The sequence below is a fragment of the Cynocephalus volans genome, chromosome 7 (assembly GCF_027409185.1).
Source record: "Cynocephalus volans isolate mCynVol1 chromosome 7, mCynVol1.pri, whole genome shotgun sequence".
In the NCBI taxonomy this organism is placed as follows: Eukaryota; Metazoa; Chordata; class Mammalia; order Dermoptera; family Cynocephalidae; genus Cynocephalus; species Cynocephalus volans.
The window spans coordinates 3,836,889-3,860,714 of NC_084466.1; the positions used below are offsets into that span (position 1 = coordinate 3,836,889).

Genomic DNA, 23,826 nt, shown 5'->3' on the forward strand with positions numbered 1-23,826 from the left:
TTGTGTTTGTGGCATCTGCAAATTTTCAGAGCCATAAGAAGGAATAAGACTTTCTTTTTGGCCAGAAACTACCATCAAAAAAACTGAATAGGGTATTTACGATGTATTCTGCACGATGGGGGTTGAGGCTCCAGAAGGAGGGTTTGCTGGCCATGCTGCTGATCCTCCATGCACATTTTGGAGAGTCCCTTGACCGTCCAGACCCAATCGGCCTTTAGATTAGAAAACCGACTTCCTTTGATCTGTCAGCACTGTGTTTACTTTGGTGATCATAAAGGCCTTGTTCCCAAGGGTGCAAATATGTGCTGGGTTCAGTCAGCTGGCGTTTCCCACAGTCTATAGCTAAAGAATGTGCTGGCTGTCCTGGGAGGCCCTGCATATCTTGAATTCTTATACAGTGTGTGCAGATTCAGTGCACACGTTCTTAGAGGTGAGCACTTTGGTCCTTTCTCAACAGCTAAATCCCAGACCCCCTGGCTCTGCTGGGCCCAGATGCTGGGTCCTGGGCCTGCTCCTCCTGGCATGGAGGTGGGAGGGTGGGTTTCCCGTGCCGCCGCCGATGGGAGCACAGAGCGGTGCTGCTGCGCCGTTATGGAAAGTGCGTGATGTATAACCACCCGTTGACTGTGTTGTTTAGGTAATTTACCACCAAGTGAACATCGTTCAGGTCAAACTTAAAGCAACTTCAAATAGACTGATAGTCTGATAAATTGACAGAGAATGGTAAAAGGATTTTGATTTTTTGAGACAGGCCAATTAAGAAATTGCCCAGGGCCATCTCACTTTTTATTACCATAGATTTTGCAGCTTTTTGTGACTCTAATTTTGTACTCTTCAGGAATTCTGGTGTCCAGCAAACACCCTGGTCATTTTAGATAGACATTTGGGGGAGAAGAGTAGCTCTCTGTGAAGGATGCTAGGAATGTGGAGGGGAGGACTGGAGAAGGGAGATGGAGACGTCCCTGTCCAGGCGTGCGCAAGAGCACGTGGTACAGGAGCTCATGCACCGTGTCGTTCCCATTCCTTCCCAGGTCCTAAGGGTGAAGCAGGAAAAGTCGTTCCTTTACCCGGTCCCCCTGGAGCAGAAGGACTTCCGGGGACACCAGGCTTCCCAGGACCTCAAGGTACTGCTAGAATTCCAGCTCACCTTTGTCCGTGGGAGCTTGCTCAGACCTCTCTCACGCTGACCACTGGTCTTTCTCACGACAGGTGACCGAGGCTTTCCTGGAACCCCAGGAAGGCCAGGCCTCCCAGGAGAGAAGGGTACTGTCGGCCAGCCGGGGATCGGCTTTCCAGGGCCTCCTGGCCCCAAAGGTAAGCCTGTGGACAGGCCCAGCCATGAGTGGGGCTGCTGCTGCTCTGGCCACAGGTGGACACCAGCCCCAGCAGTGGCGTTTGCTTCTGGGCTGTCGGTAGCAATGGCTGCAGACTTTCCCGTCATCCTTTGTGAGTTCTGTGGGAAAAGAGGGGCTGTAGACGTGAAGGTGACTATGCCATTCAGTGGGGGCTTTTGAAGGCATCCACACAGTTTTGAGGACAATGATGTCGGTCACCTCACATGATGGTGACACCTGGCCTCGTGGTGGAGGGGCTTCGCTGGGAAGAAGGTAGGACTCAGGACCACGTAGGCTCCCGGGCACCACCACACAGGGCATGTGTTTAAAACCACCCTTGAAGGCTTCTCTATCTTCAGTGAAGAAAACAGTCACCGGGATGTATGCCAGGGCCCAGACAGCTGTTAGATGTCCCCAGGTGACTCTGTGCAGGGTGCAGCCTCATGTGAGAACCAGTGGCCTAAAGCGCTTCTCAGACTCTCCTGTGTCTGCAGACCACATGGGGTCTTGTTAGAAAGTGGGTCTGACTTAGCAGATGTGGGCTGAGCCCGAGACTGCATTTCTTACAAACCAACAGTGATGTCCCTGCCCCGCCGGCAACACCAATGCCCTTCTTAGTCTGCAGATGACAGCGGGGTCATTTGTTCTGTTTTAGGGGAGTAGGACAGGAAAGAAAAGTTTGAAGAGAGTGGAAGGAAAGGACAGAAAGAGAACAGGTGTGAGAGAGAAAGACGGTGCAGGTGCCGGGAGATGGGGGTTCGCCCCTTGACCAGGGTGGTCTCATCTTGCCCTTTGAGCCTCATCCGAGGGCTGCACTGGTGTTGACCGTCTCAGACCAGTGTGCTTACATTTGGGCATGTGAGACAAGGGAAGAAAGTGGGGAAGGTCATGATAACCTAGCGATTTTTTGACTCTTCCACACAGGTGTTGATGGCTTGCCTGGTGATGTGGGACCCCCTGGGAATCCAGGTCGCCCAGGATTTAATGGCTTACCTGGCAGCCCAGGTGTGCAGGGCCAAAAGGTGGGTGCTGAGCATTCCCTAGATTGCTGTCTGTCCCTTGTCCTCGTTATTCACTGGACACATGAAATGTGACTTACTAATCTCACAGGATGCGATGGACCAGCATGCTTTGTTTTTTAGTGAAACAACAAAATGGAAAGTATTGGAGTACATAGCACATGGCAGTAAATATTTTAGGGGAATCATTTGTTTCAATTTTATGAGACATTCATTTCAATTCTGTGAAATTTTATGAAATTTTCTTGCCTATTGTGTATTCTGGATCTCAGTGTAAGATGTATTTCTTACTGTCAGTGGCAGGTGAAAGCTGTTTGAAAGCCATGTCCTGAAAGAAATGCTAGCCAACCAGGAGGGTCGAGTGCAGGGTTGCTCAGCTTCCATGCTACTGATATTCAGGGTGTGATAATTTTTTTGTCATGGGGGTGCAGCATCCCTGGCCTCTACCCTGAGACACCAAAAGGGCACACACCCACCTTCAGTGTGACAACTGAAAATACCTCCAGACATTGCCTGATGTCACCTGGGGGACGGTTGAGAACCGCTGGCCTAGTGTGACTTCACAATTCTGCTTGCCCTCAAATACTCTTCCACCAGCTCGCCCATACTTGAAATTCTGCCTGGCAAGTGCGAGTGACTATTGATTAGGTCCTTTCCTGTTCTGATGATAAGAATGGAGGTGACATTGCTGGAAGGCATTGGCACTAAATGGGAGAGAAGGCCAAGTGCAGTAGGTACTTTGCCAGTGGTGGAGCTAGGCTGGAGAGGGCAGGTGCACATGCAGGCAGCCGAGCCACAGTGGTTCCAGGGGAGCGTCTTCCTGGAAGTATCTGACATCGAGATGTTCCTTTTCCATGTGGCTGAAACTGGAGAAGCTTTTGGAAGCTGGTTTTTGTACAACATGCTACCAGCTTCCCCTTACAACATACATTTGATTTGAAAAACTAGTCAACACACAGAGCTCCTGAGTTAAGTTATTGTCAGGTGCAATTGGAAAGAAGGATTTTGATTTATGGTTTATAATGTCATGCTTTTTCAAGAATTCCTTGGATGGAGTTTTTCCCATTTAGCGAATTTCCTGCTGGGACATGTAGAGGGTTACCAGCGCCCACTAATATCCAAATATTCCTTTGCTGTGTGTTGTTGCTGGTAGTGGATGCCAGTGGGGCACTGTGATTTAATGTCCACCTGCTTGCTTCCAACGGCCTAAATCAAGCTGTTTAAAATACGCTCTTGTCTTGCAAAATATCTGGATTTATCAAAGACCCTGGATTATGCAACAGTTTCAGATATTTAATTTGCTGTCAAAGCCTTCATTTATACAAAAAACTAAATAAATGGTGTCCTGTTCTAGCCCTGGAATTTAGCCATCTCTTAAGGAGATATCAATTAATAGTCACATGTCGTATGTGGCATTTTGTCAGCTATGTAGGGTCAGTTCTTCATCTCAGCCACAAGACAGCAGAGCCCAGGGGTCATGGTTGGGCAGAAGACCTGGGTGGAAAGTCATTCAACCACAGGGAGCCTTGATTTTCCTCCTTTGTGAAAAGAAAACAATAAACATTACCTACCTTGGGGCTTGTGGTCTATGGAGAAGCAATGATAGGTGAGAGCAAGCTTCACAAACTGCTGGAAAGGGTTGGACAGGTGTTGTCCTTACTGAACGCATGGGCAGTATCTGTTTTTCTCACTTAGGCTATTGGCTGGACAAAAATACTGGTTTCACTGGTTGATTTACTTCTCTGTGCTTTGGGGATTTTCAGGGAGAGCCTGGAGTTGGTCTACCAGGCCTGAAAGGGTTGCCAGGTCTTCCTGGCATTCCCGGAACACCCGGGGAGAAGGGGAACATCGGGGGACCAGGCATTCCTGGAGAACATGGAGCCATCGGCCCCCCGGGGCTTCAGGGAGTCAGAGGTAACTTCTTACAGATCAGTCTAGACTGTACTGAGGACTGGGTCTGTTGATTTTTGTATCCCCAGAGCACTACTAGGTTCTCAATATGGGTTTGCTGAATGAATGATAAAAATCCTAGCAGATCAGAGCTGTGGTTTTCCGTTGCTGGCCTCATCGTGTGCATGGGTAGGGTTTGCTGGGAAGCACGCTACAGTCCCTATGCAGTGTATTCACGATTTTTTTTCCTCCAGGTGACCCAGGACCTCCTGGATTGCCAGGGCCCATAGGATCTCCAGGAGTTCCAGGAATAGGCCCCCCTGGAGTTAGGGGCCCTCCTGGAGGACAGGGACCACCAGGCTTATCAGGTGATGTGACATCCCTTCTCTGAAGCTTGCTCACAAGGGGGCGGGAGATGGTGCTGGAGTCTCCACAAAGGGGAGATTAGCACACCTTGTGAAATAAAGGGGGAAGACGTAAATTCTAGCTTGTGAAAAGAGCTTTGGTCGTTTGCTTAAGCGCAGAGTCGTAGATTTCTTTTTCCTCCTCCCACTGAGATTGGTTTATGTGCCAAACAAAGAGACCTCTCTTTTATTATACATTCAATAACTTTTTCCATTTTATTCAAAGTGGTATCTCTATACTATCTTTCTATGGGAGGACTAATAGGTTGTGGGCAATTTAAACAAACTGAGACCAGATCTAGAAGCCACCTTTGCCTTTAATGATATAATGTTAAAATTAAAGTAGGGATGGTAGGGTGGGATAAAACAAACGTTTCCAGGAAGACTGGTGATAGGTCTGCATGCCACGGGGAGGCCTGGGTAGGGTGGTACTTACGGTGGTGGTTATGACTACGGACAGCAGAAGGGAGTGGGCTTTTCTCTCTGGACGTAGCTTATCCTTGGACTGTCCTCAGGACCCCAGATAGCCATACCTGACCAGGTGTCCATTCAGTTCCCCAGTGTGGGCATGTTCACATGCTGATGACAGAAAGTAATAGTTAAACACATAGAGTTTACAGTAAGGCATTCTATGTATTCTGCTAAGTTCCATCAATTCTGCAACCTCAGGCCCTCCTGGAGTAAAGGGAGAGAAAGGCTTCCCTGGATTCCCAGGTCTGGACATGCCAGGCCCCAAAGGAGACAAAGGGACCCAAGGACTCCCCGGCCTCACTGGGCAGTCGGGGCTCCCGGGCCTTCCTGGACAGCAGGGATCACCTGGAATCCCCGGGTTTCCAGGTAAATGATTTTTGAACCTCCGCCACCCCATATCGATGGTGAGAAACAGGCCTCACCTCATTCTTCTCGTGAGCACCCCCACTGTGTTCCAAGTGGGCCGTGTTCACCTGCTTTCCATTTGGCCACAGGTCCCAAGGGAGAGATGGGCGTCATGGGGACCCCTGGGCAGCCGGGCTTGCCTGGACCCGTGGGGACTCCAGGATTACCGGGTGAAAAAGGTAGGAGAGTTGATAACTCTGAAACGCTTATCTTGTGTCTTATTTCTCATACCTCTGGGGAAATTCTCAAACTGTTGTAGATCATTTCCAAAGGCAAACAAAGAGAGTTAAGATCAAGGCAGAGGCTGGAGACTCCTTTCTTCCAGTAGGACTTTGTGGAGTGCAGTTCACGTGGGATGATGAGCTCCGCTCTGCCAAGGGATTCGGGGAGAAGATGGGCTTTCCTTCCCGGTGTGGCTGAGTCCTTAGAAACAAATTAGCAAACTGGGCAACCGCACCCATCTTAGTGTTTATTTCTTATCTTGTTATTTGAAATTGGTCCAAAATAATTACAAAAAAAGAAGTTGACTTTAAATGTGAGATACAGAGAAGGTCAATTGTTTTAGTAGAACAGGAAAATTTTTGTTCTATTATTTTGTAGAGAATAATAGATAGTTTGAGGATAAATAATAAAATATATTTTGAGAAACACCATGAGCAGGAGTGATAAAGATGTTTAGGAAGGAGAGAAAATGTAAATCATCTAAACTAATAAGCCAGGTCACATGTATTATAATTATTAGCAAATAACGAGCTTTCCAAAATGGCTTATTTGTTCATTTACCGGGGGTCCAGATTCTTCAGTGTAGCGCAGAGACTGTCCGTCTAGTGCCATTTTGGGACAGGTTATTAGTTCTTTCCAGCTTCTTTTTCAGTGGTTTCTTCGAGCCAGAAAGAATGCTGACATTTCTGGCTCCCTCCGAAACCTCACTAGGGCGCCTTCTCCTTCCCCTGCAGGGGACCACGGCTTCCCGGGCTCCTCAGGACCCAGGGGAGACCCTGGCTTCAAGGGTGATAAGGGGGATGTCGGTCTCCCTGGCAAACCTGGGTCCATGGATAAAGTGGACATGGGCAGCATGAAGGGACAGAAGGGAGACCAAGGAGAGAAAGGTAAGGCAGAGGGAAGCTGGCAACGGCAGGGGCAGGTGCCGCGTGGACCCGGGATTTTTGGTTCTCCATATGCATTATCAAATTAACCTGCGCTCCTGCGGCAATTTGCCTTTTAATCAGACATGAGTCATTGTTATTTTTTTCTGTGATATGTAGGACAGATTGGGCCAGCTGGTGAAAAAGGATCCCGAGGAGACCCTGGGACCCCAGGAATGCCTGGAAAGGACGGGCAAGCCGGGCATCCTGGACAGCCAGGTACGTGGAGCTCCAGTGGCCAGCACAGCAGGAGCTCATGGGAAGGAATACGCTACCCAGCTTTTTCTGCAGGTGTTAACCTGATGGATGTTTGTCTTCATTATCCTAGGGCCTAAAGGTGATCCAGGCATAAGTGGAACCCCAGGTTCTCCTGGGCTTCCTGGACCAAAAGGATCAGTTGGTGGGATGGGCTTGCCAGGTACGTTGGGTTTAGAAAGGGTGTCTTTCCAACATGTGCACGTGTGGTGCTGTGGGACATGTCTGCAGAGTGGGAACCTGTTCCCCTGAGAAGGACACAGTCCAGGCAGTGTGCCTTTTACACTAATTCAAATACTTAGTTCTGTGAGGTCTCCTGCCTAGCCATGGATGGCATTTGGCTGACTCCATGGCTGTCTAAAAAAACTCACAATGTATTAGAAGAAAACATGGGCTGTATAAATCAGCTTTGCATGACCTCCAAGTGACCCGCCCACTTGGCCAGTATCTCCCCAGGAGAGGTCTGGGTCTCCATCCAGGTCTGTCACACAAGCAGCCCTGGCCCGGAGAGCCCATAGTATCCATTCCGAAGAGTCCCCTGGACTCTTCCACCCCGGTCCTGAGCTGCCTTAATGCTGTGCCGTCCACGTCCCCTCCAGTGATAGCAGTGAAAGAGAGAGGAACGTGAGAGATGGTAGGGAGTTTTAGACCTGTCTGTATTTGTCTGGGCAGTGCTGCTCAGAACTCGCTGGAAAGGGGAAGGCTGAGGCGGGAAGCCTCTCTTCCTCTGTTCTCCTAAGTCCTTACAAGGTGCTGGCATCACTGTATTTGAAGTATAAACATCTGGGCTGCTGGTCACACCCATTTATTAGTAGGGTTGGCTGCCCACATGCCTTACAAAACCAAGTACACTTCTGCCCTTTACTGCCAGCCTCACGACCCCTCTGGTTGGTTTGGTTAATGAGAGTTGATTATATAATAAGGAACATAAAAGCCATTTTTCATGCTATGGAGAAAGTAAATATTCTAAACAGTTGATGTGTTTCTTCTCTCTCTTTATAAAACGATGGTCATTGAGAGACAGGAGAAGCATTTCCTAGTCTGGCTGTGATGTGATTTGGGTGACTGGGAGCCAGCTGGATCAATTGCTGATTGATAAATGAAGGGACCCATGTGTTTTTACTTTGCTCTTGGCTGGTTAACAAGGTGCTTTCTTATTTTTAATATGAGCACTCACCAGTCCTGCATCCAGGTCTCACAGTTGTTTGTGTTCATAGGAACACCTGGAGAGAAAGGGGTGCCTGGCATCCCCGGCCTGCAGGGGGTCCCCGGCTTGCCTGGAGAGAAAGGAGCAAAAGGAGAGAAGGGGCAGGCGGGTCTCCCTGGCATCGGGATTCCTGGGCGGCCTGGAGACAAGGTATCAGCTTCCTGCACGGAGAGGTCCCTCCATCTCAGTGGAAACGCTTTGTGAGACATTTTCAAAAGACACCTCAGCACAGCCAATGGATCGCCACATACAATAGTCCCCCCAGTTACATATAAGTTGCCCCGACTGCCCCTTCTGTTCACTCTCTCTGCCCTCGAGGAAGAAACACAGTAACGGGGTGGGAGGTGCGAGGAACGCGGCAGGGGAGCGTGGCCCCGGCCCTGTGGCTCGGCAGTTTTCCTCTGTTTTAGGCATGGACCCTGGTGCCTCGGTGGGAATCTGGAGGCGGAAGTCTCCAGTGCAGGAGTCACTGCACCAGAATGTGTGTGCCCTGTTAACCAGACCATGCCGCACACGCACGTCAGGGACAATGTAAAATTAACACGCCCAATTTTTACTTTCAGGGAGATCAAGGGATTCCGGGTTTCCCAGGAGGCCCTGGAGAGAAGGGAGAAAAAGGAAGCACAGGCATTCCGGGAATACCGGGCTCTCCAGGCCCTAAGGGATCTCCGGGGAGTGTCGGCTATCCAGGTGGGTGAACGGCGACCTCCTGCCCACAGGGGGTTCAGGGACAAAAAACTGCAAGCTTATGGGCTTTTTGGTGTTTTGTTTTTTTCTTTAGGAAGCCCTGGGTTGCCTGGAGAAAAAGGTGACAAGGGCCTCCCGGGATTGGACGGCGTCCCCGGCATCAAAGGAGAAGCAGGTGGGGGCCGTCCCTGAACACCGCTGGGGGACTGAGAAGCGGCTGAGGGACGGGAAGGCGGGGCCTGCAGGTCCCACCCGCATGCTTCAGATGACAAACTGAGCCTGGGGGGCTTGCAGGGCCTTTCTGAGGTCTCACCACTAGTTAGGAACTAGGACCAAATTCTCTAAGCTGTGTTTATAACTAGCCCAAGAGTTTAGGGATTTTCTCTCCACTCTCACCAGCTTTTGGGGGTCAGGGGTCAGCGGAGCTGCCAAGAGTGTGGAGGGTCCTCTCTGAAGCAATGTCAAGATTACCCTCGAGGCAGCCAGACGTGCTCAGGAGAGAGCAGCCCTTTAAAGAACATCGGAACAGACCATTTTACGTGACAACTGGGGTGCTGTAAATGTTCTGTGAGTGACTGATGTGACCTTCCTCTTCCAGGTCTTCCTGGCAGGCCTGGCGCCACAGGCCCCGCCGGCCAGAAAGGGGAGCCTGGCAGTGATGGAATCCCAGGGTCGGCGGGAGAGAAGGGGGAACCAGGTACCTGCTTCCTGCTCCCTCTCAGAATGGGCATCGGGCACTTCCAGACTGGCACACCACACCAGGTGGACAGGGCTGGGAACAAAGTGGCTCCTGTCCTAGTATGTCCTAGTAACTACCGAAACACAGATGTGGCCGTGTGGAGCAGGTTTGCATGGGAAGAGGGGAAAGGGGTCTTCACTGATTCCACAAGTGCTTATGTGCCCCGTCCCTTGAAATGGCCTGAGCACTCAGTGGGGCGTCAGAGACACTCATGTGGCCCTCGCTGGGTTAGAGCTGTGCACACAGGGGACAGTCCTCCTTGTCCACTTCCTTGTATGCTGTGACAAAACCAGACAAAATGAAACACTGCTGAATTATGAATGCCCAGTTAGGGGGATCTTATCACTACTGTAGGAATTTAATTTTATCCCCAAGGTACAATCAACTAATTTCCAGGTGGTCTACAAATGTGTACGGTATTAGTACAGAGGTGATGCTGCTCTGTGCTCTACCTGCAGACTGATCATTTAAAGAGAATTGTTGCTTTTTACCCTCATCTTATAGGTCTACCAGGAAGAGGATTCCCAGGGTTTCCAGGAACCAAAGGAGATAAAGGTAATACTTGCTTGACTCCCTTTTCCACTAACCGCGACTGCACGTGGACTTGCAGAACAGGGCAACTGCCTGCAGGGCTCAGCCCCTTGTCCCAATGAGCACAGCAGCAACTGAGTGCAGGTGATGGCACTGGGTCCAGAGTTACCCTGCAGAATTCTCCTGCAAGGCCCACAGGTGACACCACCTAACTCACAGATTGAAATGGTGTGTGGTATACTTATTGCCAGAAACTCTCTTTTGTTTAGACTGATTTTATAAAACTCAGTAGAAAGGGAAACCTCTGTCATTTTTGTGCTGAGGAAGTGATCAGGGTATCTAAATTGTTACTTTATGAGACTGATCATCTTACGTGAAGGTAGGACGATGTGACACATGCCACTGACAGTAAACCATCTCCTATGCAGCTGCTGTGAGCTAAAAGCCAAGCACAGTCGAGAATTGCAAAGGAGCCTAAAGGTGCAGTCTCAGCCTTCAGGGAACTGAACATGGCATGAGAGAGAAAAGGCAGACATGGCACATGCAAGAAAGCCACAAAGCTTTGAAAGAAAACCCACAGGTGGCCGCAGCAATGAAAGATCCTTTTTATTGCTGCATGGAGTCCCATTGTGTGATTGTGACAGTTTGTTTATTTGTCCCCTGTGGTGGAACAAGCCCTTACTTTTAGCTGGGCAGATAGTTGCAGAGTTTTCTAAGCACATGTTCAAATGCCTTTGCTACATAAAACACTTTTAAAAAGTCTAAAACTGATAACTGGGTTCTTAGCATTCCAAGCCTTCTCTTTTTCGGGCTGGGCCACAGTAGGAGCCTAGTGTGTTATTTACAAGGAAGGACAGAACAGAGCACCTGCTCCCCTTTTCCTGCTGGTGCCTTAGGGACACCCTTCCGCGGGGTGCCAGGGATGAGAAACATTCTCCTCATGTCATTGCCGATGCCAAACGGCAGCCTCTGTTCTGGTTCTTCTGTGGCCTTTCACCACCATCTCAAACTGTTTTTATCGTTTAGGTTCAAAGGGTGACGTGGGCTTCCCGGGGTTAGCCGGGAGTCCAGGAATCCCCGGATCCAAAGGAGAGCAAGGATTCATGGGTCCTCCGGGGCCCCAAGGACAGCCGGGACTTCCCGGGGCACCAGGCCAGCCTGTGCAGGGGCCCAAAGGAGACCGGGGGCCTCAGGGGCAGCCAGGCCTGCCAGGTAAGTGTGTTTCACCATGTGTCAGAGCTGGGGACTGGGACAGGATTCACAAAGAGAGACTGGTGTAAAAGAAATAGTTAAAGAAATAGTGAAATTCTAAATTGAGCTTTTTATTTAGAAGTTTGCAGCATTTATTACAGCTTGAAAGTGTGTTTTGGCCTCCATTGGGGCAAAGCTTTTTCTGTATCCTTTTTGTCAAAAATTTAAGTAATTAAAAAAATGCAAGTAAGGAAATTATTGAAAAGACTGGACATGTATGCTGTCTATGGCATTTGTTTTAAACCAACACGACATTATAGCACTTTTCTGCCCTTGGCCAAGACTACTATAGTTGTATCATCGTGGTTATTGGACACCAGTAACCACAGAGACATTTTGGACACTGAGGCTGTGGTTTATGTGAACATTCTTTCCTCCTTCTAGGACATGCCTTGATTTCTCTAGGGCTCAGGCTGCTCGCTAGGGTGTTGTGTACAGTTAGGGACAGTTGGGTTGCAGTAAAGACACCACCACAGCCAGATGATATTTGTGCATAATATCACCCTTTGACCTCAAACGTGTGACTTTTGTCTTTCCCATTAGGGCTTCCGGGACCCATGGGGCCTCCTGGGCTCCCCGGGCTTGATGGACTGAAAGGAGACAAAGGAAATCCGGGCTGGCCAGGGACGCCTGGTGCTCCAGGGCCCAAGGGAGATGTAGGATTCCAGGGCATGCCTGTGAGTTATCGATTTGTGAATTTTTTTTTGAAAAGGAGCCTTTTCTGGTCACAGAATTATTCATGTGTGTCTATTGTGTGTATATACATACAAGTGGGTTACACTCCCAAGTCCTCGCTAAATCGTTTCTTTCTCATCAGTGACTAGCATCTGTATTGGCACCAGAGTAGGAAACAATTTTGATATTTTTTGCAATCTAGTTTTGCAAGAACCATGAAAAGGGAAATATTATACTGCTAGAAATTACAGTTCAATGCATAGGTGTAAGATCTATTTACAAACTCAACACAAAAAGCAAGCCAGTGTTGTTTTGTAAAGAACAATTATGAAAAACCAGCCCAGCCATCTCCTGTGATTGGCAGCAGGACTGAAAGGTTGCACATGAGCCGTTGACATCATGGTGACTTAGATGAGCCTCCTGAGGAGCATGTCTCAGGGTGCAGTGACCGACTGGTGGAGGGGTTGGGGTGTGTGTGTGTTGTTGGTCCCCTGTGGTGCCTGAGTGTACAGCCCCTCTTAGGCAGAGTGGTGGTCACGGATCTCTGCTTCGATTCTCAGTTCAGCCACATCCATGGCCAACGGGCTGTGTTTGTGTGACTGTGGATGTCAGATAGAAGCATTCGCAGAGATTCGTTCCCTGTGTCTATCTCTCTAACACACATTGGGAGAAGGACAGTGTGTGTCAGGGGAGATTGGAAACAGGAGGGATTCTGGACAGACCTCTGCCATGATAGGGAAGCACGTGGAATTCTTTGCTAAGTCAACACAGGCTCCCCACAGGGAGAACTAGCAACTGCTCATCTGTAGCAGAGACGTGTTTCGGAGTCATTAGGGCACTTTCTGAGGGACAGATATGGAATCACTAAACTTGCTATGCACTAAAAAATAAGTGGTGCTGTTTTACTTCTGAATCAGTACCTTATTAAATGCTTCTGAATAACTGCGCAGAACAGCTATGTGGGATAGCAATAACTACTTTTATCCACTTCCCGTCCTCACAGCCGTGTGCACATCCCCACGGTATGTGTATATGAATATATTTTTGGGCCCCTTATTGCTATATTGCAGTTTTCCAGTGATGTACGTGTACGCAGTTTCTCAATTATTCATATATTCCTGCCTTTATTCCTCAGTAACCTAGAAATCTACTCCTCATTCCTAGTGTCAGTGTCTGTCTGTCTCTATACATATGTATGTACATATGTGTGTTTGTATATGTTCATACAAATATATATTTGTGCATGTTATTTTCATTACGGCACTTTTAAAATAAGATAAACCAAAGAAACAAATCTATGTAAGAAATAATACAACTTTTTACATGTTGCTTTACCTGACCAGAGAAAGGAGCAAGTATATAGAAATAGCAAGAAAATGAGCTAATATTTTTAAATGCATAAATATTGCTCTATTATAAAGGAAAATAATCTTCCTTTAGAATTTTTTATCTTCTTTCTGTATTTGAAATTGGTTTTCAGGTAAGCTGTGAAGCTAATTGTAAAGAAAAATCACTATGTTTGAGTGTTTAGGGGAAAGTTTTTGAGAAAGGTATTTGGTGTTGATGGATGGGTGTGTTGCCATGACGAGTGTCTATGGACTCCTGACTCTGTTCGTGGCATCGTGCTGTGGGTGGAGGTAATGGGGTGTGAGATTTTCACCTGCTGCCAAGGAGCTCACTGTGTAGAGGGGGACCAAGAGGATGAAATAAATTGTTCCAACTTCCAGTTTCCTAATTCAGGCACACACAGAGATTTTGCCTTTCTTGTTACATCATTTAAGAAAGCACAGGACACCATTTGTTCAAAAACCTACTTTGCAGGACATTGAGGGCTTTCTTAGCTTTCCAACTACCATGTGACTTAAGAGACTTGTTGTATGTGTCCTGACATCTCCTAACTGGTGTCCTCTTTGTGTATTTAGGGGATTGGCGGCTCCCCAGGAATTGCAGGTCCTAAGGGTGATTTGGGCCCTCCAGGGGTTCCAGGATTTCAAGGTAAGACAGCAAAGGATGGGCTGTATGGCCCTATAGAAAAGGAGATGATGTTTGAAGAGCTTTGTCACCACAGGCACTTAATGTTGACAGCGCCAGCATAGTTATAGCATGAGATTTTGTTCTCTTCAAATTAAAAATGCCGTTTCTGTGTGGCAGCCCAATTTGTATAGTTCTATGAATGGCTGGAAAAAGACATTCTGATTTTCTTATTAAGTACCATGGATCATTTACATGTCAATCATTTGCATCTCACTAAGAAGGCATGGGTTTGGGCCATTCATTAATGTATTAAACAAACATTTATTGGGCACCTACCAGCTTCCAGGCACTGCATTTCCTACTGCTGAATCAGACACATGAAAGTTGAATGAAACAAGCTCTCAGCCTGCAGTTGTCTTGTGGTCTATTTGGGGGCACGTGTGAATCAGATTATGACCAAAAACAGTGTCACGTGTGCCCCTCTGCTGGTCATGATCTTTTCACAGTTTGTTGCATGCTTGGGAAAATGTGGCTTCTGGGTTCTGGAAAGAAGAGTTTTATGAGATGTTTTACAGAGATGACCATAAAGAGTGCTCTCTTGTTCCTTGAGGATAAATTGGAAATATGTTCACTGTGTATGTATGTGTGTATCTGTATGTATACAATGGTACTTCAAAAAGTTCATGGAAAGATTATCTTTGAATTCTAGTTTACCACGAACTTTTGAAGTACCCTTGTACAGGCATACATGTGTGCATGTGCATATGTATGTATATGCATGTATATTTGGGTATGTACATTTGTATACATGCATAAGAATATTTGTGTATATATGTACATATATGTTGCACATATGCATGTGTTTGTACATTTGTGTATATGTATGTGTGTATACACACGCACACGTAATTATATATCATTGGAAATTCTGTGCAAAGGCAATATTCTCCTTTTGTTCAGGTCAGAAAGGGCTTCCTGGCCTCCAGGGAATTAAAGGAGATCAAGGAGACCAAGGCATCCCTGGACCTAAAGGTAGGAGAGCGCATCAGCCTACGCGCGCCTTACTGACAATTTAGGGAAATACAAAAGGTATTGAAGATACAGAATTAGGGTGTTTGGTTTTTCATATGCAAAACGACCTGAAAATCATCAGACAAAAGAGGATTAAAAATTCTCCGTAGCATGTCAGGATTCCTATAGTTGACATTTCTACCAGCAACTCATCTTGAAAGTCAGAGTTGTTAAATCTGTGACTGGGGCAAATCCAGTGCAGAGGGGATGGTGAAAATACCAGCTGACACACTCGAGATTCACAAACACCACAAAGTTAGGCTGAAATCAGCCGCACAAAGTGATGATGGGAGGAGATCGATGCTGTGTGTGCAGACGGAGTTCATTCTGGTTGGACAGTAAAGAATGCCTCATAGGAAACACGAAGTGGTCTTGGAAGGAGCCGGCTTACGTTAGGTGTTCATCATGTTTACTCTCTGTTGGGCAGACCATGTGTTTGGGCTCTGTTTAATTTTCGAAACGCATTTTAGGAGGGAGAATGAAAAATTGAAAGCAGAGAAGTGGGATGCGAGGAGAGAAAAGAAGCAGGGAAAAGTGTGTGCGGGGGGAGAGGACTGAGGGTGTTTGGTTGACGACAGGAAGGCTGAGGCCCACTGCGAGCTACATTCGTGTCATGGTACGTGGAGACCGGCCACGCAGAAGCATTAAGGTCATTGGTCATTAGAAAACTAGGACCAGTAGTTATAACACACAGGAAGGCAGATTCCACATAAGTATAAGAAAAAAGTCCTAACCGCAAACATCAGAGCTCTCCAAGTCAGAAGTGGACTTTCGTTCAGGAAGGAATGAGCTTCATCTTGTGCGGGTGTTCAGTGAGGCTGGACGGTAGGTGTCGGGGATTCCAGAACCCAGTGGAAAGTTTCCATTGGTGACTCCAATGTCTTTTCTGGTCCTGAGAGTCAGCATTTTAGGTTAAACAATAAACAGGTGCAGATTGAATGTGTGTTTTGTGAGGGTCTGATTACTTGTGTTTTTGGTCATGACTTTACTTTTGAGAAACGTATTTCACTGGGATTGTTTCACACTGGACTCTCGTGCAGAAGCTCTTTCTGCCCCAGCGTGTTGACAATGACGCTGATCAGTGGCGTCTCCATTCCCACAGGGCTCCCGGGTCCCCCCGGCCCTCCAGGTCCTTACGATATCATGAAAGGGGAGCCAGGGCTTCCTGGTCCTCAGGGTCCTCCAGGACTGAAAGGGCTACCGGGACCTCAGGGCCCCAAAGGACAGCAAGGTAAGAATCCTCGGGCTGTGCAGGGTGGTGTGCAGAGCTCAGGGGGGAGGTGGCAGAGACTTCCCCTTTCCCCGTGGGTCTGACATCCAAGTTTCTAGGTAATGATTGTGCAAAGACATATTTGAATATGACTTTCTTACCTTCCGTTAATGTATGTCAGAACCAAATGAAGCTTTTGAAGGGACATAAGAGCCAGAGCAAAATACAGCAAAAGCTGGAGGAGCCCGCAGCTCACCCCGTCTGTGTCCAGCTCGAGCTCCCATCTAGAACTGTGAAAACTGGCACTCTCCTCAGAGGCCTGGGAGCTCTGCCCGACTGGCAAAGATTTGCAGCTATTCCCTGTTGTTCCCGAAAACCCAAACTTAGAGTCGTTCTGCTTATTGGAGCTAAATGTTTCCTCTTTTAAGAGCTATTGGTAAGGGGTGAATTAAAGGTAGCATCCGCAGAAACCTAAGTTTAAGGCTACCTAGAGCAAACTATATACCTGAAAACATGTATATGTAACACGTCAATATATCTGTTGTCTAAAAATTGAGATGCCGGAGTAGGGACAGGGGAACGGCTTGTCAAGTCTCTCCCTCTCCGCCCTCCCCTCCACCCCGTGGCTGGCCTTTTCCAAACCTATGTGCGAGATGTTAACAGTAAGAAACCAGGGAGACCTCAGGGGGAGCCGTCAAGCGCACCCATGAGAACACCAGTTAGACTGCTGCTTCTTCAAGGCTTTGCAGGAAGCAGCTACGTCAGTCCCGGACAGTGTTCTCATCTGCAGTCAAAGAGACTAAAATAGACATTTAAGAAGGGGAGATGGAGATTCAGCTTGCAGTCCTCCAGGACCGGATTGTGAATTCTTTTTCCTTTGCTTCAGGTGTGACAGGATCGGTGGGCTTACCTGGACCTCCAGGTAGTCCCGGGTTTGATGGTGCCCCTGGCCAGAAAGGAGAGATGGGACCTTTTGGGCCTCCTGGTAGGTTGCTGTGGCCTTCCAACCTGATTACCCTCTCCCTGTATCTTTGGGTTAGAAGAAATAGGCCGAGGCACAGGAAAAATTGCAAAATGTAGTGGGATATGTTACCTGAAAGATTTCCAAAGACTTTTTTTCTTAGAAGAAATGGGCTCACAGGGAACTAAAGGGTTGTCCTTGTCTCTGTGTAGAGACAGATGTCGGTCAAAGCATACCTTTTCCAGATGTTGATGAATAGCGGCCAACCGTGGTGGCACCACGTGGTTTCCTAATGGCTGCAGCCACCAACATTGCATTTCAGCAACGGTCAGGGAAAGGGGCACTGTGAAGTCATGACGACAGTGTGCCTGGCGTGGGATAAACTTGGCAGGCTTCCTTTGGAAGCAGGAACTCACTTGAACATCCCATAGTCACAGAGATGCTGAGACTGGGGGTGCCCACTCACTGAGCAAAGAGCACCGCCCAGCAAAGAGTGAAGTCTGCACGTGGCATCACCACCCCAGGGGTGCAAGGACCCGGGCACCAGGTGCCTCGGTGCTTAGGTCCCATACGCAGACTTCAGGATGCTGTGAGAGGGAAACCAGTCTAGAATGCAGTTGTTTTAATCTTTCCCTAGTGAGCCTCCCTTAGAGGAGTCCCAGCGTTCTACGTGAATGACGTGCACAGAATCACATCATTAATTAATTTGCATTTATTCATATATCCATTTTATATATTTTATGTATTTCTTGAACTGAATTTTTTGAGCATCTGCTGTGCACCAAGCACTGTGCTTATCTAAGCATCTCAGGATGGTGTATGAAAGAGAAAGATAAGACACCATGAAGAAAGGGGTGGTTGCATTTAGTTAGCCATGTACTTTTCTGAGTACTTTGTCTGTCATGTGAAAGACACTTTGTAGAAATACAAAATACTAAAAACTCTTTCCAGACAACGGTTTTGAAGGCTTCCAGGGGAATCTGTTTGTAACTAGGGAAATTGCTTTATCTTCCAGGTCCAAGAGGATTTCCTGGCCCACCAGGCCCTGATGGGCTTCCAGGATCCATGGGGCCCCCAGGCACCCCATCTGTTGATCACGGCTTCCTCGTGACCAGGCACAGTCAGACAATCGATGACCCACAGTGTCCTCCTGGGACCAAGATTCTTTACCATGGGTATTCTTTGCTCTACGTGCAAGGCAATGAACGGGCCCATGGCCAGGACTTGGGTAAGATGTCTGTGATCCATCTGTCCATCCAGGTGCAGACTTGTCAAGTGCCTGCTGTGATACACCTTTACCACTGCAGGTTAGGGTGCCAGGAAGGCAGTAGTTAATGGAAGGAAGGCTCAGCCCTATTTCTCTCCATCCTTGTTAAATGAATCTGTTCAACAGCTGCTGTATTACTAATGAGAAGCCAAGAAAATGTAAGGGCTGAATCTTTGAAAATGTCTAAATTCGTAAAACTCTAGATCTCACCCTTAAATTATCAAGCAGTTCAAGATTCCTGGAGTGCACACTCAACAGTTTGCACTGATATTCTTAAAATAGGACAGCTAAACTGATGCTCTTTTTAAAGGAAATCCATGTCATCCTGTCTGAAAGTCTCTGTCTTCTAAGCTCTGCCCTTCTATAAGTTTAGATCAGCAGAGCTACGTATCTGTCTTCATTATGTTAGTCTGCTCAAGATATCCTCCACCAAATTGTGTTTTAATGTTAGATTCTTTTAACTTTTATTGATGTTAGAATCAACAAGCAGCTATATGAGGGTACAAAATGTTCATGGAAAAGCGGAATTAAAAGATAATACGAATCGTTCCATGAACGTTTTGAAGCTCTCCCGTATAAAGGCCATCTCTACATTTTCTGCAAAACTATTATTAAAGATATTGCCCAATATGTCACCAGCCATCGTATCGCAATTCATGTGTTAAATTCCTTCCAGAATTCAGCTCTAGAAAAAGGTTTCTCTCTACCCGTAAACTGGTTTTGTTTCCTGTTATCACAAATCTCCTACATAATTCTTTATGATTTCCCTTTTGCCCGATCACTTTAAACTTAATTTAATGCTCATTCACAATAATATCGGTGTCTTTGGTGTATTTACTTCCTCCTTTCTGATAACAATTACAAATTTTAAACTTCCACTTTAATGGTTATGTGGAATGTGTGTCTTTGATTGTTGGCCAGCAGAAATCCGTTGTACCTAGACAGAGGTGGGCTGTGAGTTAGAAAGATGCACCCCGTTGTCCCCTGTGCAGGCACGGCTGGGAGCTGCCTGCGCAAGTTCAGCACCATGCCCTTCCTGTTCTGCAACATCAACAGCGTGTGCAACTTCGCCTCCCGCAACGACTACTCCTACTGGCTGTCCACCCCTGAGCCCATGCCCATGTCCATGGCACCTGTCACCGGGGACAGCATCAGACCCTTCATTAGCAGGTGAGTCAAGCATTTGTGGGAGCAAATGTGCAATGGAGAGAGGAAAATTCCCCTCCATTATTTTTGGGGTTTTTTTGTTGTTGTTCATTTTTTCCCCCAAACCTTCAATCCGTTGCCATCCAGTTTATTCATTGTGATATCCGAGTTTTGTAATAGAAATCAGTCACAAAAATTATGTGATGTAATATGCAGTAATCTCTTTAAAAACTGCAGTGCAGAGCCATGGTGAGAGAATGCCCAGCTTTAAAACAGAATGCATATTTTATGTGACTCACCGCAGTGGTCACCTTTCCTCCTCAGAGCCGAGTGATGTCACTGGATTCTTCAGCAGTGTCAGAACAGTGTTTCTCAACCTTTATTTTCTTAAATAATAACTTCCCTAAGGAGCCTTTTAAGGCATTTTTTCGAATCGTCTCTGTCCCCGTGAAATTAGAATTTTTTAGTTATTTTCAACTGTGGTAAAATATCTATACCATGCAACTTGCCATTTTTGCTGTTTTTAAGTGTGCCGTCCAGTGGTACTAAGTACACTCGCGTTACTGCGCAGGCATCGCCATCCACGTCCAGAGCGCTTTTATCATGCACATCTGAGACTGTCCTATGAAACAATAACTCCTTATTCTCCCCTCCCCCAGCCCCTGGCAGCCACCATTTTACTTCCTGTCTCTATAAATTTGACTATTGTGTGTACCTCGTATAAGTGGAATCATACAGTGTTTGTCCTTTTGTGGCTGGCTTATTTCACTCAGCGTAATGTTCTCAGAGATCGTCTGTATTGTAATATGCATCATAATTTCCTTCCTTTTAAGGCCAAATAACATCCTGTAGGGTACGCATGTGCCACACTTTGCTTATTTCTTCATCTGTCCGTGGACACTGGCTATTTGTGAACAGTGCTGCTGTGAACACGGTGTGCGAATACCTGTCCGAGACCCTGCTCTTAATTCTCTGGGATATATACCCAGAAGTAGAATTGCTGAATCATATGGTAGCTCTGCTTTGGATTTTTTGAGAAACCTCCATAATGTTTTCCTCAGCAGCTACGCCTTTACGTTTCCACCAGCAAGTGCACAGGGTTCCGGTGTCACCACAGCCTCTCCAGCCCTGGCTTTTATGTGACATGGCCCCATGGAATTGTAATAATAAGATTTTTTTCCACATTCCTCCCAACCTCACCAAGCTGTGCTCCTTTGGGGTGATACTGTACCATCGAGAATGGCTGTGTTTGATTGAGGGACTTCCCAAATCAAGTGCTTATCGCACTAATGTCTGGAGTACATTGTTTTCAGTCTCCGTGACTCTGCCTGGTAGGAGGTAGGATGGGAAATTGAAATTTTTATGACTAAAAAGTCCTATCTTTGCCTTTTTCCTTCTAATTGAAAGTGGATTGCTTAGCTATACTCAGAAGTAACAGTAACAGAATAAATTCATTTGACTAAGAAGCTATTCTATAATTTTACTTTTTATACACGAAGGTAATAAAGGATAAAAAGAGAGTCAGCAAAAGCTTCCTTAGGAAATGAGAGAAACGCTCAGCTTTTCCATATTCCCTTTAAAGAAGTTAGCAGCTTCTACGTATGAAGAAAGACACGCAACATTAGCAATGATGTGCCTACAGTTACAGGGACAATGGGGGAGGGTTGGCAGCCACCCCCAGGGGCCCCTGCCTCCATGCCCGCCACCTGGTGACAATTTCTGTTTGGGGAAGGCAGGTGCGGGCAGATGACTGTTTTAGCTAGAGAGCTGTACCACACAGGACCCTGGCACAGAGAGGCTGGGAGATGCCTACCGTGCAGGAGAATCATAGGTTTTGATTGCCTTACATTAAAGTATCTTCTTGCACCTTTCGTTTATTTTTTGAGCTATATATATATGAAAACTTATTTTGTGGTTCTTAAAATGTAAAATATCATTCTTTACCCTTCCGGAGTGGCACTTTTCAAAATACCAACAATACTCTGTGTGTCAGTGAGTGCCTGTCGACTGTTCTGTTCTGAGACTTTTCTTGCTCAGAACATGCCTGATGCATTAGAAGGAAAACTAACAATCTTTGGGTTTTTGTGTTTTTTTAGCTTTCCTTGGACAACAGGTAGAAAATGATTATTCATTGATATGTTTCCTGTGTTCCTTCTCGATAACATTGACATTTGACCTTTATATGGTTGAAGACATGGGGCCCTGGCATGTGTGAATATTCCAGAAACAGGTCCTGGAGAAGCCATGTTGTTTAGACAGTCTTTCCTCAACAAGACACCCCTAGTTCCAGCAGCAGGAACAAGGGTTTAAGTTGTTTAAATGTCCTGGGCTTTACACGTCTTAATGTTAATTGACCCCTGGAACTCAGCACGAAGGGACATTCCCAGTCAGGTGTTTAAGCCTGTTGTTCCTAAGCCATCTATCTCTCTAATTCTCTTTTGTAACAAGCCTGGCCCTTCATCCCTGTCTCTGAGCATGCAGGTTTCCATGGTTACGTTAACTTAGTGGCTTCCAACGACTTCTCCGGACTTACAGATTCTTCTCAGGTTTTCCCTCTGAGGAGGTCCCAGACCTTAATTTTAGAAAGAGGTAATAACACAAAATCCTTCATTCTGAACAGAAAAGGCGGCAGCTATACTGCTTTCATCGTGAAAGTAGGGCTACATTTTCTAAGCACTTTCTAGCTTTCTGCAGACAAGAGTCATCATGAAACCACTGACTGTCTAATTGCTCTTGTGGAAAGATTACTGGTCCGAGAGCAAGAATCCGGTTTTATCTCTGGCTTTGACACAACTAACTGTGGACCTAATTTCCTTATATGTGGGGAGTTAGACTCCATGAACTTCAAGGGGCCATACAGCTCTTCATTTATTCTTTAAATTCAATTTTATTTATATTTATTTTTGTGGGGTACAGTGTGTTGTTTCAATACATGCAAATGTGGCACAGTGATTCACTTCGGGCAGATAGCGCAGTTTTGGCCCCATCAGTTCACCACTTGTCCTCCCCGTCCGTCCCGTACAGCTCTTTAAACCCATGGCTCTGTGTTCCCTAGCCACCTATCTGATGGGGCACAATCGCACTCTCTGGAGCCGCTTGAATCCCTCTGGCCCAGAGCCAGCCTGGAAAAGACAAAGCCGTTCCCTGCAGGCTGTCTTTCTGCTCCCTTTGTCTGGCAGACACATGTACAAGGCCAGCTGCAGTAACTGCTGCTTAACTGGACCTTCTAATTCATCTGCATTTGTGTGAATAAAATAGGGAATTACACACACGCTCATGTCCACGGAAAATCCAGTGACTAATGTAGGACTGTCCCTTCTTCTCAGCCATTTTCATGCAAATGTTCCAACATAACTAGGTGTAATTATTAACACTATTTATAGTCATTTATCAGCATTGTTAACACTCTGTTCATTTTGAAACTTGAATGTAATTATTCTATTGCTAGTGTTTAATTTTTTTTTTTTAACAAATCTTTATCCCACCATCACGGGTTCCCTTAATTGACTGGGTCTTAGACACGGTGTTGTTTTTATTTATTCCTGGGTGCAGTCCTAGGGGATGAGCTTGAGCCAGCCTGGCTTGGGAAGTGCCCTGTCCTTGAGAGCATTCTTTGGGGGGTCACTTCAGCTAAGGTGCACACGGACAGCCTCCGGCCTGGAATGCCTGAGCCTGGGGCAGGTCAGTCTGGAACAGGTTTCCTGAAGGAGGCTGCAGTGCTGGAAAGTGCATGGTATTTGTCTCAGTCACTAAGTGCATTTCTTATATTAAAGATTGCTCAGAGCTTAAAAGAAACTGTTGCATTCCAGAAGTGGAAGCCCTGGAATTTCACCAATTCTTTTTAAGCACTAATTGTGTTTGTAGAAATACGTGCTCCCTGAAGAAAAATCGGAAAACCCATAAATGCACAAAGGAGAAAACAAATGTGGCCTGTGAGCCCAGCCCCTCTGTGAGAGCCACTGTTAGAAGCTGGCCTTCCCATTTTTCCCTCTGCAAAACAGATGGTTAATAACAAGTGCTGGAACTACTTTTGTATTGAACATTTTAATACCAAAACTTATGCAGCCAGTAAGAAGGCTCCAAGCCTCAGAGTCCTGAGTAGCGGGCACACTGTGCTCCATGTCATCATGTCATGCACAAGGATGGATGGACGGGGGTGGGGGGGTGCGGGGGTGGGGGGGGTG

At 46.8% G+C, this 23,826-nt stretch overlaps 1 protein-coding gene across 2 annotated transcripts in view; it reads left to right on the top strand.

The window, feature by feature from the left end:
- The window catches only part of COL4A1 (collagen type IV alpha 1 chain), a 144,398-nt gene that overhangs the window by 114,751 nt on the left and 5,821 nt on the right, over positions 1 to 23,826 (top strand). For both annotated transcript variants that reach the window (XM_063102493.1, XM_063102494.1), the window contains exons 27-49: positions 1,032 to 1,124; positions 1,210 to 1,314; positions 2,259 to 2,356; positions 4,117 to 4,267; positions 4,498 to 4,611; positions 5,317 to 5,484; positions 5,613 to 5,702; positions 6,480 to 6,632; positions 6,789 to 6,887; positions 6,997 to 7,086; positions 8,141 to 8,280; positions 8,694 to 8,820; positions 8,912 to 8,992; positions 9,416 to 9,514; positions 10,061 to 10,111; positions 11,114 to 11,299; positions 11,882 to 12,015; positions 13,936 to 14,008; positions 14,948 to 15,019; positions 16,161 to 16,289; positions 17,155 to 17,253; positions 18,245 to 18,457; positions 19,489 to 19,666. In XM_063102493.1, coding sequence (XP_062958563.1) covers positions 1,032 to 1,124; positions 1,210 to 1,314; positions 2,259 to 2,356; positions 4,117 to 4,267; positions 4,498 to 4,611; positions 5,317 to 5,484; positions 5,613 to 5,702; positions 6,480 to 6,632; positions 6,789 to 6,887; positions 6,997 to 7,086; positions 8,141 to 8,280; positions 8,694 to 8,820; positions 8,912 to 8,992; positions 9,416 to 9,514; positions 10,061 to 10,111; positions 11,114 to 11,299; positions 11,882 to 12,015; positions 13,936 to 14,008; positions 14,948 to 15,019; positions 16,161 to 16,289; positions 17,155 to 17,253; positions 18,245 to 18,457; positions 19,489 to 19,666 — 2,743 coding nt within the window. The remainder of the gene's footprint in view (positions 1 to 1,031; positions 1,125 to 1,209; positions 1,315 to 2,258; positions 2,357 to 4,116; positions 4,268 to 4,497; positions 4,612 to 5,316; positions 5,485 to 5,612; positions 5,703 to 6,479; positions 6,633 to 6,788; positions 6,888 to 6,996; positions 7,087 to 8,140; positions 8,281 to 8,693; positions 8,821 to 8,911; positions 8,993 to 9,415; positions 9,515 to 10,060; positions 10,112 to 11,113; positions 11,300 to 11,881; positions 12,016 to 13,935; positions 14,009 to 14,947; positions 15,020 to 16,160; positions 16,290 to 17,154; positions 17,254 to 18,244; positions 18,458 to 19,488; positions 19,667 to 23,826) is intronic.